This window comes from Colletotrichum orchidophilum (assembly GCF_001831195.1).
Source record: "Colletotrichum orchidophilum strain IMI 309357 chromosome Unknown Scaffold_73.1, whole genome shotgun sequence".
Taxonomy (NCBI): Eukaryota; Fungi; Ascomycota; class Sordariomycetes; order Glomerellales; family Glomerellaceae; genus Colletotrichum; species Colletotrichum orchidophilum.
In genome coordinates this window covers 13,807-29,012 of record NW_019173029.1, presented here as the reverse complement: position 1 = coordinate 29,012, position 15,206 = coordinate 13,807, and the positions used below count along the sequence as shown (strand labels likewise).

General features: G+C 54.4%; 6 protein-coding genes across 6 annotated transcripts; 4 read left to right on the top strand and 2 right to left on the bottom strand.

Moving 5' to 3' along the window:
• Positions 1–1,548: 1,548 nt before the first annotated feature.
• On the top strand, positions 1,549–4,243 carry CORC01_08508 (uncharacterized protein; the record flags this gene model as incomplete). Its single annotated transcript, XM_022620138.1, has 6 exons — positions 1,549–1,577; positions 1,803–2,375; positions 2,439–2,516; positions 2,583–3,065; positions 3,119–3,831; positions 3,888–4,243. The coding sequence occupies 6 exons, from the start codon at positions 1,549–1,551 to the stop codon at positions 4,241–4,243; spliced, it is 2,232 nt and encodes a 743-aa protein (XP_022473292.1).
• A 786-nt stretch (positions 4,244–5,029) lies between these two features.
• CORC01_08507 (acetyltransferase) lies at positions 5,030–5,831 on the top strand (the record flags this gene model as incomplete). Its single annotated transcript, XM_022620137.1, has 2 exons — positions 5,030–5,330; positions 5,614–5,831. The coding sequence occupies 2 exons, from the start codon at positions 5,030–5,032 to the stop codon at positions 5,829–5,831; spliced, it is 519 nt and encodes a 172-aa protein (XP_022473291.1).
• Positions 5,832–6,937: 1,106 nt separating this feature from the next.
• On the top strand, positions 6,938–7,859 carry CORC01_08506 (uncharacterized protein; the record flags this gene model as incomplete). Its single annotated transcript, XM_022620136.1, has 2 exons — positions 6,938–7,191; positions 7,445–7,859. The coding sequence occupies 2 exons, from the start codon at positions 6,938–6,940 to the stop codon at positions 7,857–7,859; spliced, it is 669 nt and encodes a 222-aa protein (XP_022473290.1).
• Positions 7,860–8,121: 262 nt separating this feature from the next.
• Positions 8,122–11,573, bottom strand: CORC01_08505 (uncharacterized protein; the record flags this gene model as incomplete). Its single annotated transcript, XM_022620135.1, has 3 exons — positions 8,122–9,337; positions 9,390–11,403; positions 11,453–11,573. 3 exons carry the CDS (start codon positions 11,571–11,573, stop codon positions 8,122–8,124), a joined length of 3,351 nt encoding a protein of 1,116 aa, XP_022473289.1.
• A 622-nt stretch (positions 11,574–12,195) lies between these two features.
• Positions 12,196–12,557, top strand: CORC01_08504 (mitotic-spindle organizing protein 1; the record flags this gene model as incomplete). The annotated part of the gene is made up of 3 exons (XM_022620134.1): positions 12,196–12,276; positions 12,351–12,428; positions 12,489–12,557. The coding sequence occupies 3 exons, from the start codon at positions 12,196–12,198 to the stop codon at positions 12,555–12,557; spliced, it is 228 nt and encodes a 75-aa protein (XP_022473288.1).
• Positions 12,558–12,936: 379 nt separating this feature from the next.
• On the bottom strand, positions 12,937–14,799 carry CORC01_08503 (CHY zinc finger; the record flags this gene model as incomplete). Its single annotated transcript, XM_022620133.1, has 2 exons — positions 12,937–13,761; positions 13,816–14,799. The coding sequence occupies 2 exons, from the start codon at positions 14,797–14,799 to the stop codon at positions 12,937–12,939; spliced, it is 1,809 nt and encodes a 602-aa protein (XP_022473287.1).
• Between the last annotated feature and the right edge of the window lie 407 nt (positions 14,800–15,206).

Below are 15,206 nucleotides of genomic sequence, written 5' to 3'. Positions count from 1 at the left end.
AAAGGAGGTCTCGTGCCCGTCCTGTCCCATCCTGCGCGTCCCCCAAAGGAGGCTCACAAGCACAACTACCTTTCTCTCACTCTACGACCTATTTTCGAGCAGCCTCTGCAGCCTGGTTCCTCCTCCAGACCATCTGACACTCCTTTTTTCGACGCAACCCGCGACGCGACTTGATACTCAGCGCATGATCGTTTGTTGACCCTCTCGCTTTATGCTTGCCATTACTATCTGCTCTTTCTAAGGTACTCTTCCGTATCTGGTTCCTGACGTACCTTATCGTACCATCCAGACGGGCACCAGCAGCAAACCCGTTTACGGTCCTCATCGTCTTCGTCATCGGCACTGGTTCGCATTCCCAGCCCCCTAAGTCAATCCATCTACTGCTGCTTGCTGTATCGACTCTGTGTGCCAAGGCAGGCCGCAAAGGGTCAGGGAGATCTGCGCTACTGGGCACATTGCCTCAAACCCGTTAGACGCTATCCGTACCCTAGGAGGAACTCGGACAACGACGTGGAGTGTTCTCTCTGCCTCTTGCATCCCGTTTTCCCCATCGCGGCATCGCTTCTGCTGCACCGTTGCGTAAAGGCATCATTCAGGTGGACTCGCGCGCTACTAAGGTACTGTTCGGCCTGTACTCATTGTGCCCCTTGGCCAGCTGCACCCTGTATCAAGAGGATACGGCAAGCCTGAAGGAACAAGGTTGGCTCCCATCTTGCTGGTCATCTGCTTCTCATCGGTACCTATCAGCAAGAAAGAATTCCCCCCAGGCCAGGATTCCTTGACTTCAGTCTTGTCCCTCCATCTTTTTCCCTCGTTCTTTTCGAAAGCATTGAGAGATATTGATACTGGCATTGAACAACAAGAAGAGGAGACATCTGATCTCTCTGGAATCCCACTACCAGGATACAGAGTACCGTCCTCAGCTACATACCTATTCTTGCACCGGTCGGCGGTGATCCACAATTGCTGCTCAGCGCACAAGCTACAACCGAGTGAGAGTGGGCCCCAACAAGCGGTTTCCTTGCTCTTCACAGGCTTCCCGGAAAAACAGTGTGTCACTGTGCAGGAGGTTGCATCGACGGCATCCACCCCCAAGGGCCCCAACCAAGCCAGACTCGCGCCGCCTGTCTCTTGCTCTCGGGCAGTCTCCCCCTGCCGTGTCTTTCCCTCTCTCTCGCCTTGCCTTGCCAGCCTGTCTGCCTGGGACTTGTATTGGCCTGCGCCCTCCCCCCCCCTTCTTCCAGCCCAACCACATCCACACCCGTCCTCCTTCCTCCAGGCTCCCCTCTCCCCGGCAGCAACGGTAGCACCAATAGCAGGCATCGGTTTGCTCCCCAATCAATCGCCTTCCCAGATTCCCCAAAATCCAACATTGGGACCAAGCACCCAAGCTACCTGCCCAGCGGTCTCACGGCCAGCCCGCCCGTACGCATACCTAGGTAAGGGAGCTCCCCTTCCCTGTCCCACTGAACCAGTCTCTCACTGCACCGGGGAGTGGATTGGACTAAGGTATCATCCAACACTACCTGACCTGTACTCTGTACACACATGCTGATTCGGCCAGCTTGCCGCACCCAGTAACACGCACCAGTGACACGCACTAGCACCGGCACCGGCACCAGCACCAATTCGAACCGTCCGTCACCTTTCGACCCGACTCGACTCGCTGCCCGCCAGTTGTCGTCGTCTTTTAGACATTCTTTTCCCTTCCACCCCCCAACCTTCTCAATTCCTCTTAGAGCGGAAGGGTGCTGCTGCTAATCAGCCCCATAACCGCCCAAGATTCCCTCTTCAAACGGCAGACGTCTCCCGTCCAACATCCCATTGCGGACCCTGCAGTCCCGGCCACATCCAGACCAGCACGAGCAAGCGACGTCATTGCTTGCATCTGATCGGGACGACCAACACCACGCCCGTGACCGTGATCACAATCACCACCACACCTCCTCCTCCTCCTCCCACCACCGCCAACATCACAACTTCGGCAGCGATAAACACAATCACCACGGCCACTCGTCATCTGAGGACTCTCTCGGTTCCGAGTCCGATTCCTGGACCGACACTGGGGACATTGCCGACCTTATCGACGACCAAGATCCCCTTCGCACCCAGCTGCCCAGCGACGTTGATGACGAGCTGCTAGCCGGCGTTCACAAGAGGCATCCCTCCCACAAGTCTTCCAAGAAGAAGCGTGTTCGCATCCAAGAGTCTCCAAGCAGGCGCAATACCTCACCAAGCCGTCGTGGAGGTGTTAATAAGGAGGCAATCGAGGTTCCCGACATCGCCCAACCTCGTCCGACTCGCGCGCAGCGAGTCATCGGCGCCATCATGCCGGGCGGTTCCTCTATTCATGGCCTCACTGGCAAGGCCCTGATGTTTGTCCTACCCTTCCGGAACCCCCTTATCGCGAGACCAGTTGACTGACATTCGTTCAATAGCTATTTCACGAGTATTTTCGTCTCCTTGGGAGTCTTCTTATTCGGCTATGACCAGGGTGTCATGTCAGGCATCATCACGTACGTCCACTGCCTCGCGAGCTACCCGTCTCTTCGATCACCGCAGCTAATTGATACAATTCACAGGGGTACCTACTTCCGCAACTACTTCCATCAGCCTTCGTCGGCTGAGATTGGTACCATGGTTGCTATCCTCGAGGTTGGTGCCTTTATCTCATCTCTGGTCGTTGGCAAGGTCGGCGATATCATCGGTCGACGAAAGACTATTTTATATGGCTCCATGATCTTCTTCGTTGGTGGTGCCTTGCAGACATTCGCCAACGGCATGCCCATGATGATGTTGGGCAGAATCATTGCTGGTCTGGGTGTTGGTGCCTTGTCTACCATCGTCCCAGTCTATCAGTCCGAGATCTCCCCTCCCCATAACCGTGGAAAGCTTGCCTGCATCGAGTTCTCCGGCAACATCATCGGCTACACCACCTCGGTTTGGGTTGACTACTTCTGCGGGTTTATCGAAAGTGATATGTCATGGCGCATTCCTCTTTTGATGCAGTGCGTGATGGGAGCCCTTCTCGGTTTCGGAAGCTTGGTCATTGTAGAGTCTCCAAGGTTGGTCTCTTGCGTGCCGTGATTGTTCGTGTGCGATCCTGACTTGTGACCAGATGGCTCCTCGACAACGACCATGACGAGGAGGGTATTGTTGTCATTGCCAACCTCTACGGCAAGGGTGACATCCACAACCAAAAGGCCCGAGACGAGTACCGCGAAATTAAGATGAACGTCCTTCTCCAGCGACAGGAGGGCGAGAGGACGTATGCTGAAATGTTCCGCAAGTACAGTACCCGTGTCTTCATTGCCATGTCGGCCCAGGGTCTCGCACAGCTCAATGGTATCAACGTTATCAGCTACTACGCTCCGTACGTTTTCGAACAAGCCGGCTGGGTTGGTCATGACGCCGTCCTCATGGCTGGCGTGAACGGCATTACTTACCTTCTCTCGACCATTCCCCCGTGGTACTTGGTTGACAGATGGGGTCGCCGACCAATCCTGCTGAGTGGTGCCATTGTCATGTGTGTTTCGCTGTCGATGATCTCGTACTGGCTTTACCTCGATATCACGTATACACCCACCCTGGTCGTCATCTTCGTCATGATCTACAACGCGGCGTTCGGATACTCATGGGGCCCGATCCCTTGGCTCTACCCTCCGGAGATTTTGCCTCTGAGCATTCGTTCCAAGGGTGCCAGTTTATCGACGGCAACCAATTGGGCATTCAACTGGCTCGTCGGAGAAATGACGCCTCTTCTGCAGGAGTGGATCAAGTGGCGTTTGTATCTGTTACACGCCTTCTTCTGTGCAGTTAGTTTTATTGTTGGTGAGTTGCGTCCTTCGTGTCCGGGCTGGATTTTGATTGTTAACAAATATACGCAGTGTACTTCATTTATCCCGAAACCTGTGGTGTTCGCTTGGAGGAGATGGATTCTCTCTTTGGCGACGCCAGCACCGTTATTGGGACGCCTTCTCTGCATGGTCGCGAGAACGACTCGCTCATGCCCGGATCTCCCGTGGGATCCATTGACTACCGCGGACGGCCCGGCAACTTTACCGCCAGCAACGCCATCCCCGGCCTGTCTCTCGACCCTCCTGACATTCCTGACGGCAAGGGCCAGGATGGTGAGGCGAGCAGCACCATTAGTGGATGGGTCTCAAGGGTTGTTGGTCGTACACGGGACCAAAGCAGCAGCGGCAGCGGTAGATACGCTCCTTTGGGTAACCAAGATGATTGAGACGGGTCAGCGCACAAGAGACTCAACACGTTTAGACGGTATTTTGCATATAGACGGTGGCAACTTTCTCCTTGGTGTCGCAGGCCTCCCGGACTGGATAGTAAAGAAACGGTTGAAAGCTCGGGGTTATATTTCCTTTCAACGTTTGAGACGGGCGTGGGAAAAAACGAGGATGCTGTGCTGGGTCAATAGAAGTGTTGCAGAACAAAGATGCTCGGGTCGCCAAACACTGCGTCAGCGAGCACTTTTGCGTATTTTGTTGTTAACCAGGAGCTTTTTCATTGGACTGTTTCTGTACATAAGTTTTGTGTCTACTACCAGCGATTTCAGCAACATTGAAATCGACCATGCCAAGAAGAGTACGGATCAAAATTGCGACCCTCTCACGTAATGACAACAAGACGTGCTATCTTTGGTACCCTGCGCATCTATCAGCTTCCTGGAGGCATAAGGATTGGCAGGCACTCATTTTCAGATCATTCATTACAGAGAACAGTCGTAGACTGAGTACTAGGTGAGGACGAATACGATAATCGTGAAATGAGATTTGAGCCTAAAATTGGCCAACACGAACCATGTGGGAGTTTCGATAGTGTTACCTGTCCATCCCTGATCGACAGGATGCAAACCCCGCATTTGCCATACTGCTTACTGGCCTGGTCAGCACCATCTTTCATCTCTTCTCTATCTTATTTCATGGCCAAAGACTTGTAAATCATTGTAAACCATACTCCCACCATCTTCAATATATTTTTCATATCCGCAAGGGAAAAGGAAAGGGAAACGATGAAAGCAAAGACGAATACCCTCAGACTCGAGGAAGCCACCCCGGAAGACGTCCCCGCTCTGACGGAGACCTGGTTCGCGGCGTTCGCTGACGACGCCGTGATCCGGCGCCTCTGGCCCGATACGCCGAGCGTGCGCGCCTGGTGGGACACGGCGAATCGCGGGGATATGTGGGAGAAGCCGTTTCAGCGGTTCATCAAGGTTGTTGACACAAGCACCGGAGACATAAAGGCGGCGACGGACGGGAGAGGGGGTAAGGCAGGCAGGCCGAGGATCGCGGCGTGGGCCAAGTGGGATACGAGTATGCCTTCCGAGAGGGGCCGTCGATACCCTCCTTGGGCGGGGGATATGCCGGGGAAAGTTTGTGATTTGTTTTTTGCGGGGGAGGAGGCAGAGAGGGAGAGGGTCATGGGGGGTGAAAGACATTATTGTGAGTTTTGGTTTTGTAGACGATTTTCTTTTCCGTTTCCCTTGCATTACACATACAGGGCCCTTTGGGCTTTCTGGGGACTTTGTTCTGGGGTAAAGACACACTACGATGAGGGGATCATGTTGAACTGATTGATTTCCGGGGAGGAAACTAGATCTCGACACACTGGTGACGCACCCGGATTATCAGCGGCGGGGCGCGGCGTCGATGTTGCTCAGGTGGGGGTGTGAGCTTGCCGACGAGAATGGGGTTGGGGCGTATGTTGACGCGAGTAAGGCGGGCGCGCTGCTGTACGAGCGGTTTGGGTTTGTGGATGAGAGTGTGGATAGGGATGGGGAGGTTGCTTCTATGGCGAGGCGCAGACGGTCTTGAGGGTTTGTCTTGGAAGTTGGGTTCGAAAGGAGATGTTTCATGGGATATTAATTGGGGATTTGAGAGAGAGAGGGAGTCGTATCCCATTGAGTCTGTGGTGGCATGCAGATCATGTTTACCTCAACTCGTGAGGATATATAATGCTAAACAATATTTTACATCAATTGGCAAAGATAATGGTTACGCGTTGCAAACCGAAGCCGAAAAGGCTTGGGATAAGTGAGTTCTTTCAGTGACGGTTAGGTGCTGTTACAACGGAGAGTACAGTATAGGACTAAACAGGAAATAATATCTGTGACTGATAGGTATGAATTAGCTACATAATGAGACATATGTAAGTCGGTTCTGAGAAAACATATAGAACCGACTGCTTGAACGCTTGGTCAGGCTCCTACCTCCAATCTGAACACGACTTGAGACTGAGTGGCATAATCTTCATCAATGAGCCGCATAATCTAGAGGCAACTTGGGTGTTGTATGAATTTGAACGTAGCGAAGCTCCCACTTTTGCAAGTAAGAGGCTACAAGCACGAGGTTGGGATTTATGGTCGACATCTCTCCTGGTCCCGTAGCCGATGGACTTGCTCTCGGAGGACGAGCAAACAACAAACGGTTGAATACTCCTTCTTTGATGCAAGGGCCTCCAACTTCTCCCAGAGATTTGAAGAATGAAAACCAAAAGCTTTCTACCATCTACAACACATGTATTTTGCTGAAGAGGCAAGTCGCTATTTCATCAACGGCGCGGCAGCCGACCTCGACGTCGGAGGAGCGGCGGCGGCCTGGCCAATCACGGACCCGGCGCCGAACCATCTAGGTCGATAAAAGTGGGGGGCCGTTTCTCACTGCACTTCCTCATCCACACCATCATCGAGCAAACAATACCGACTCATCTCCCATCTCTCACCCACGTCTTCGATACCTAAACGGGTTCCCTATACAGGACCTGGCCGAAAACTTTGGGCAGGGGGAGATAGAAACCAAATAATCACTCGGGGAATCAATAAACAACCTAATTACCCCCCGGAAAGACGTACCCGTCCACCTAAAGCATCGACCCCTCCAAAAACCCACCATCGTCACCACCAAACACTACAGCAAACATCATGTCGCATTGCCACGACGAGCACCATGACCACGGCCACGGCGGTGGTCACGATGAGCACGACCACTCGGACGACATCACCCCGGCCCTGCAGCACTCACTGTACGGCCACATCAACTTTGACGAGGTGACGGCCCTCAACGAGTCGCAGATTGGCAGCACGCGGGCCGTCGTCAAGAAGACGTGGGTCGAGAGGCTGAACGACGAGCCTGAGGTCGTTAGCGATGCTGATGAGCAGTTATTGGTCAATGTCCCGTGAGTGACCATCTCTATTTCTGTGTCGGTGTCTGTTTTATGAACTTTGCTCTACTGGGACTCCTCAATGATTCTTGTGGTCTTGACAAATATGAAATTCATGAAGGTGCTCTCTAATTTATGTCTCAATCATGTCACAAGTTTCATTCAACTTATGCACAATATCTTTCATATTTAATCTCACTTTCATCTTTACTTTCCCACCGCCCCTCAACACCCAAAACCAGCCCGCTAACACCAACCGCCCCCCAAGCTTCACCGGCCAAGTCAAACTCCACGCCCTCCTCCTGCGCACCTCAGACTCCCCCTCGGCCCCGCGCACCCTCAAAGTCTTTATCAACCGCGACGACCTCGACTTTTCCTCCGCCGAGGACGCCTCCGCGACCCAGGAGTTTGAGCTCTCCCGCACGGGGCAAGTGCAGGAGATCCCCGTCAAGCGCGCGCTGTTTGGCAGGGTCCAGCGCCTGACGCTCTTTTTCGTGGACAACTTTGGCGATGGCGACGAGGATGAGACGCGCGTGAGTTATTTGGGGTTCAAGGGCGAGTGGATGCAGCTGGGCCGCGCGCCGGCGAATATCTTGTACGAGGCGGCGGCGAATCCTAGTGATCATAAGATCAAGGGCACGGGGATCAATGATGTTGGTAGTGGGATTGGGGGGCGGCAGTAGGTCTTGTGCGAATGGCGGAGACGCGGACGTGGTAATCATGGGAAGCGAGATAAATAAACGTGAGAGGATTCAAGTGGTTGATTGATATTAATATGCATCGAGCTGAGAAGTAGTAGCTCATCATCCAAAAAATGGGGGTATAGGATCATGGTCTTTCTCCAACACGGCGCAGCACTGGTGAAGAACAAAATAATAAACGCGAACAAATGATCCAAGGTAATATGCTTCCCTAGCCAAGTCCCAGGTCGTGATTTTTCCCTTTTTAGAAACCAGACTTTCTCTTCTTCTTCTTGCCCGGCGACCGCATCCCGTGCCTCCCAGACATGGGCTGCGACATGACCTGCGGCACCTGCGACGAGAAGATGGCCTGCGAAGACGGCACTGGCGGAAGCTGGCTCGAGCCGATGATGGGCGGCGCCAGTTTGGGCAGGGGCTGCGTTGCGGGCGGCAGCAGCAGCAGCGGCGGCGGCGGCGCGAACTCTGGACCGCTCGTGGTTGCAGGCCCTGGCCTCGCCGAGTCGAAAACATCGTCCATCTCGCTCTGTGTGGCCGTCGTCCCCCCCTGCGTCTCGCCGAAGAACTGCGACCTGCGCTTGCGGCGGCGGGACTCGGCGCGGTGACGGCGTTCGTTGAGGACGTCCATGTGCTTTGTCGAGGAGGCGAGGACGGAGGAGACGTAGCCTTCTGTGCTGACGCCACGGGCGGTTGGCCAGTAGGTGAGGACCCGGTGCTGGCGGGCGGGCGGGTCCGAGGTATTGATATCTTCGGCGAGCATGCTTAGGCGCTGGAGGGCTGTGGTCGCGGTTGTGGGTGTAGCGTCTGCGGAGGATGCGGCGGCGGAGGAGGACTGGGAGAATAGGGGCCCCGAGGATGAAAAGGGGAATGACGAGGAGGGGATCTCGAAGGGCTGGGAGCGGGCGCCCTTGGAGGGCGAGAAGGATAGGCGGTGGCTGATGGCTTGGCCGCGCTTCGTCGGCGAGAGCGAGATTCTCTGGCTGAGAGGTTGGCTTAGCTTGGTTGGTGAGAGCGAGAGTCGCTGACTTGACGATAGCTGGCTTCGTTTTGCAGGCGACGATGAAAATCGCTGACTTGATCGTTGACTCGGTTGCCGGATGATCTGCGGCGGTGGTTCAGGAACCCAGGTAGGAGCCTCGTCTTCTGCGGTGGGGAGGTTTGCGTCGAGTACGGCAACACCAAAGAGGGATCTAGCAATGGCCTCGGCCGTCTCAGCCAGCACGACGCTGCGTGATTGCTGCGCTCTAGGCGGGAGACCTGCCGGACTCCACAGGTTTTCTAGCTGGTCGCGAATGTCTGCCAGGGGCGACGAAGTTTCCCCGCGGTATAGAAATTGTGTGGTGAGAGGTTGAGCGAGGACGCGATCGCTCTGCGAGCTAATCAGCTCTTGAAAGCGAGCGTCCCACGCTGCTATTGCCTCGTGGGATACAGGAGGTGGCTCAAAGGCGTTTTCGTATTCGTGCCTGGCACCTGTTAGTACACGAAAGACGTAAAAATCTAACCCTCCAAACCTACAGAGTGTGCAACGGGATGTATCCGCCCTCAGTCTCGAGACAGTTGGCGGCCGCTTCCCGTATGGCCTCGAATACAGACAGAGGCCCCTCGATAGTAGCTTGCTCTGACGCCATGATGACCGATTTTATCGAAACATTGACGCGAGATATGAACTGGTCCAAGTTGAGACTCCGAGGCCACCGCTGCTGAAGCCGTGGTTCCTCTCCTGCCAGCGCATTGTCCATAAGCTCCTGGTATCGATTGGCGCGACGCTGCACTAGTTCGTCCATATCACCCAGTCCATCGGGAACTACAAAAGTGCCCTCAAAATGCTGCAGGAACTGCCTTCGCCTCTTGTTATGGGCTTGTCTACGCCCGTCCCTTGACCACTCGCGACTGCCATCGGGAGGCACCACTTCAAGATCAGGGCCGGCTAAGATGGCAAAGAGGCTCTGACTCAAGCTGAGGTCCTTGCCGAGAACAAATAGTTGCTGAAATCTGATCTCATGATTGAGGTACTCCAAGCCTGGCCCTTTGGCTGTTGCAGGAAAGGGGTTTCTCAGGAAAGCAGGCACTGGACACAGAGTTTGAAGCTTCGCGGGGTTGCCCGAGAGTTTCATTATGTGGTGTTCAAATTGTGGCAAACCCGTCTCCTCAGGCATATAGAACCAGTAGACATCTACCTCTGGCGATTTCTCAGAGTAGAGAAAAACCGTGCACTTCTGGTTTCCCGCCTCAGAGCCGCCGTGGTGAACGGTGAGTCTCAGTGTGTCGGCATCCGAGCCCCTGAGGTGTGCAAAGGACTGCAGAATTGTGAGACCGCCTGCTTTGTTGGCTGTCGTCCCCGAAGACGACGTCTCAATCCAGAAGAAACCCGAGCTGGTGAGGATGAAGATTTGACTCCTATTCAGTGGATTTGGCTTCACGTCGAGGATGTAGTCTGGCTCGTCTGTCTTGAGCACGGCCAAGCTCTTTCGGAACGCCGGGTCTTTGACATCAATGACCTCGAATTTTGCGCGGTTCCAGATGGCGAGCTTCTTGGACCTCGATGTCAGGGCAGCCAGGTCATTTCCCACATCGATGTCTTGCCCTGTGGGGACATCCCAGAGGTCAACACCTGGGCCGGCCGCACCGATCCACATCACGCCATGAGGCTCTGTGCGGAAAGCTGGCGAGTCCTCGTCGGGGAGCTGCTCCGTAACGCCCAAGTGAATGTGGCCGCAATGGCGGAGCTTCGGGCGCATGCCGTTGGATCCTACCATGTCTCGACCCTTGACATCCCAGACGCTGTAGTACCCGCACTCGTCTATGACGGCCACCTGAGGCGGCTTTCTCTGGGAGCCGTAGCTGAAAGACACATCAGAATGCGCGAAGCCGCCAGTCTGTTCTGAGTAAATAGTGAGGACGGGTCTCGGGTTGATTCGAGACGGGCGCTCGATAGCCTGATCAACTCCAGGGGGGCGTTCTGAGACAGGTACCTTGTGGTAGTCCGGCTGGAGGATCGTAGTCGAAGTCCGTTTTTGCACCAGCAACCACCTCGTCGGTTCGAACCGGACCAAGCTCAGAGCAGGCTTGATCTGCAGAATCGGGGCTCCGTCACTTGACCACAAGACAGATTCTTCCTTGTCGTGCTGGTCGATGCTGAGCATTCGAAGCGTCGGACTTTCATTCTCGCCCCATTGCCAGTTTGTCTCATCAATCTTGGACAGACGAAGAAGTTCGCCAGACTCGCCGGCAGCCATGGCGAGAACGGGGACGGATACAACTCGTGTGTGGTTGGTGACATCCGCCATCTCACTGATCGCCAAAAGTGGCTGAGTCGTGGGTGAGGCTTCCGGCCGCACAAGCTGGGCGAGACCTTCGGACAGATAGCTAGCAGTTTCAGAGCTGCCCACGAAAGCCTCTGGATGGGCGTTGAACAGCCATCGCCTTTGCACTCGCTGGGAGCCCCAAACTGTCGAAGAAGGCGCCAGTTCCGCAGACCTTGAGGCAGGGAAAAGGGACTCAGGAGGCTGGATGATCCGAAGAGCTTGAGCTGTCGAGAGGTCAGCGATGTGAGAACCCGAATTCGCCGATGCGCTCACCTTGACCTGGCACCCGGCTCATGTGCAGTTGAGGTGGTCCATCCTCAATTCCCTCATGAGGGACAATAGTAATTTTCGGGGGGCCATATAAGCGGCTAGTTTCTTCCCGTGCGTCAGCCATTAGACCCGTTCGTTTCCCGTAAGTCTAAGCAATGTATTCGTGGGAAACTGGGCATATCGTGAGAAGGCGGTGGCGTGTGCTTCATCATGCGAAGGGTGAAAAAGAAGCCGGACGGGCTGTTGTCAATTCGAGGTCATGCGGATGAATGAGTGGATGGATGCCTAGTTACTGAAATGAAAACCCCAAGAACACAGCCGTTAGAAAACACGAGCTGACTATTGCAGCAAATTCGAGATCATGACGGTGAGCCAAAAAGTGAGACAGCAACTGAAGGCTGGGTGAACTAAAAAAGTAAAAAAGTTCGGTCAGTCGAGGCCTCACAAAAAGAATGGACCCCATTTCCGGTACCTAGTTGTCTACTTAGGTACTTTAGCCCAGCCGACCCCTGCCATTTTTTGTAACCAGAGTTCGTCCAGCGCGTCGGAGCCACTCTCCAGACGCGTTTTCCGGAGGGGCAGCTTCGGCCCCTGCCGACTACCTTAAGACACACATGCACCTCACAGGCAGAAGGGCTCCCATCACTCACTGAGGTGGCCCCGCTTCCGCCAAACAAAGCGACATCCTTTCAATGAACCTCATCTCATTCATACGGTCTTGTGTCCAGCAATAATCGCCATACGAAATGCCTGCCGACGACCGCAGCGGGAAACAGGCCGCGGCCCAGCAGGCTGTTGATATCCTACATGAGATCTCTACCATCCTAGTCAGTTGCGACGCCCGGTCAACCTCTCAAAATCCCACACCTCAGCAAATCATTCTGACATGACCATGTGAAAGAACTGCCACCTCGACCGGCGCACCCTCTCGATTTGCATCTCCATGATCGAGAATGGCGTGAACCCAGAGGCTCTTGCAGTGAGTAGATGAAACATCAAGCCTTACGCAGTCACGACCCTGATCAAACCTTCGCAATAGACCGTCGTGAAGGAGCTCAGAAAGGAGTCTCAGGAGGTTGAGGCTCAAATTGCATCTCGAAGGCGTTAAGATGAGGTCATCCCCAAGGCAGTAAAAATGGGTACGAAAGTCACGACAAGGCAAGACGGATGGGAACCACGGACATGAGGCGTTTCAGGCATTTGCGTTGCTTAACATTTTCAGTTTTGTCTATTATGGAAACTTAAGTAATGCCCAGTCTCCGCGAGCTATGAAAAAGAACCCAGTAGTGCCATCCGAGGCTGACAGACTTTGCCATCCTGAAAACGCCGACTAGTCCATAACCAACCAGCTAGTATGCCTGCGATTACCCTGACGACCCGTATGTCCAAAACCATGTGACCGTCGCAAACCCCAGTGCGCCAATCTTTGTATTCTTCTTTCGCAGATGCACCTCATCGTCCAAATCGTGATTGCATCATGACTGACGTTATCGATGTCCGATGAGCATGATCTCGTTCTCATAGTCATCGTCATCGTCACCCTCCGACTCTTCTTCGTCCAGGTCCGTCGACATCGTATCGCTATCAGAGTCATCATGATCCCGGCCCCATAAATTGAGAATATCATTCTCTGACTCATCTTCTTCTTCGATAGCAGCATCTGTCGCGTTCGGTAGTGGCATACCGGGCGTAACTGCTGGCGAAGCTGACCGAGCAAAGCGATCCAACATCAGATGACGTGCCTCTGGGCCTGCATGAGACGAATGTCGCCGCCTGCCGACATGCGGTATGTCTATTCCAGCCGGAGCAGCAACCTGCGTTGCCACGGAGGTGGGCTGTGCAGGCGAAAGAACGGCCGGCGTAACTGCCGCTGGTGTGCCATGAGCGGCCTGCGTCTCTTCTCTCCCACCGTTGATTTGAATTTCCGCTGTGTTGTAAGAAGTACAAATCGCGCATTTGAGACCGAGCCAGTGATACGGGACGGAACTCTTCCCACTACAGTCGTTACACAAGATTGTGGCGCGAGTGTCCCTGAACTCAGGGGGCATCGGCTGGGCAAGAATGGCCAGCTCCAATTGGCGGAATTGGCTTTGCATGTTGAGTAAGCTCTTGTTGCAAATGGGACATTTGTATGATCTCAGCATATGCTCGTCATAGCACTTCTGGTGAATGCTGTGACCACATCCCATGAACACGACTGGCTTGGGAGAGGTAAACATGTACTCTCCGCATATCGGACAGTCACAATCCGTTGAGCGCTCGATGCATTTGTGAGATTGCTGAATGGAAATCGAGATGCATGCGCAGCATTTCTAAAGCACGTGTTAGCAGCGGTCAAACAAAATCTCTGGGAGTGGACCAAGTACCTTGCAATGGAAAAAGTCCTTCCCGATACCTCTTCCGCGCCGGCATATACCGCAGTCGTTACAATGGTAGATTGGATTGGACGGATGATCATCCCACAGCTTACACATGTTGCAGTAATAACGAGCTGCGGTCTCACCGCAATTCACGCAGACATCGGATGCTTTCTGGGGCGTGGCGCAGAGCATGCATAGCATGTTTTTGGTTTCCTTCCTGACAAGAGTGTGATCCTCGACTGCATCATGACAGAAACGACAAGTATACCACTTGGAGCAGGTCGAGCACTGCAGCTTGACATTGCGCCGGTAATGTTGGCAGCCAAGAATCACAGCACCCTCGGGCTCTTCCCTTGTCGCAAGCTTTGGTGCCGCGTACGTGGGCCGAACATCGTCGGCGGTCAGAATGAACCTTCCTGGAGAGGACGGCTCTCCTATCGAATGTTGCCAAAATTTTAACGATTCGAGAGGTGCCATGGGCAACGACTGTTCCCATGCTTCCCCTGCGGATATTATGCTGGCTGGAGCATTGGCTTGGCGTGGGGCGTCTCGAGACTTGCGATACCCCTCCATCAAAGCTTCGTGCATAAGCCGGGCCTTTTCATCTGCAGCGATATCTTGAGACTGAATATCGAGTAGACGCTTTCGCATTGCACCCATGCCGTCGTCGGCGGGCAGAGATTCCCGTGTTGTAGGCGGCATCACGACCACTGTGTATGGCGCGGGTGGGACTTGGGGAGCGGGAGACTGAGGGCGCTCGTCGTCGACGGTTGACGGAAGTGTTGTCAGGTCGAGTGATCGTTGCGGAGTGGGTTCGAGTGGCGCATCTGTCGCATGCCGGGTTGCGGGACTATCCAAGTCGCTTGCGACGGCGACAGGATCGGACGAAGAGTCCCGGTCGGAGACAAAGGTTGTTCTCGAGATCTCAGAAAAGCGACGAGCTTGCCGGAGGACCGGATTGATGAGGAAGTCGGATACCAAGGACGACATTGAGAGGTAGGTGTCGTCGGAGGTCTGAGTCGGGGGACCGAGCCGGATTTGTAGAGAGGGACGCGCAGCAGGGGAAGTCTGCCACATCCAGGGCCACAGGATCGAGAGGAGGGAAGGTGAGGGTTGGTTCGGGGCGCCGCGGGAAGGATATTTGAAGTACCGGTGGTGGTGGTGGTGGTGGTGGTGGTGGTGGTTGTTGTAGTAGTAGTGTGGTGGTTGGTGGTGCTAGATGTGGTACGGGACCGGACGATTGGATGCAGGAGCGATGACATAAGACGGCCGAGACCCCTAATGCGATCCGCTCTGTCTCGTCGGCGGCGTCGGCGGAGACGGTTCAGAATGGTGGACGCAGTGGGGATTTACTTTTGAAAGAGAAACCTGAGGTGTCTTTGAGTTACCTTACAGTG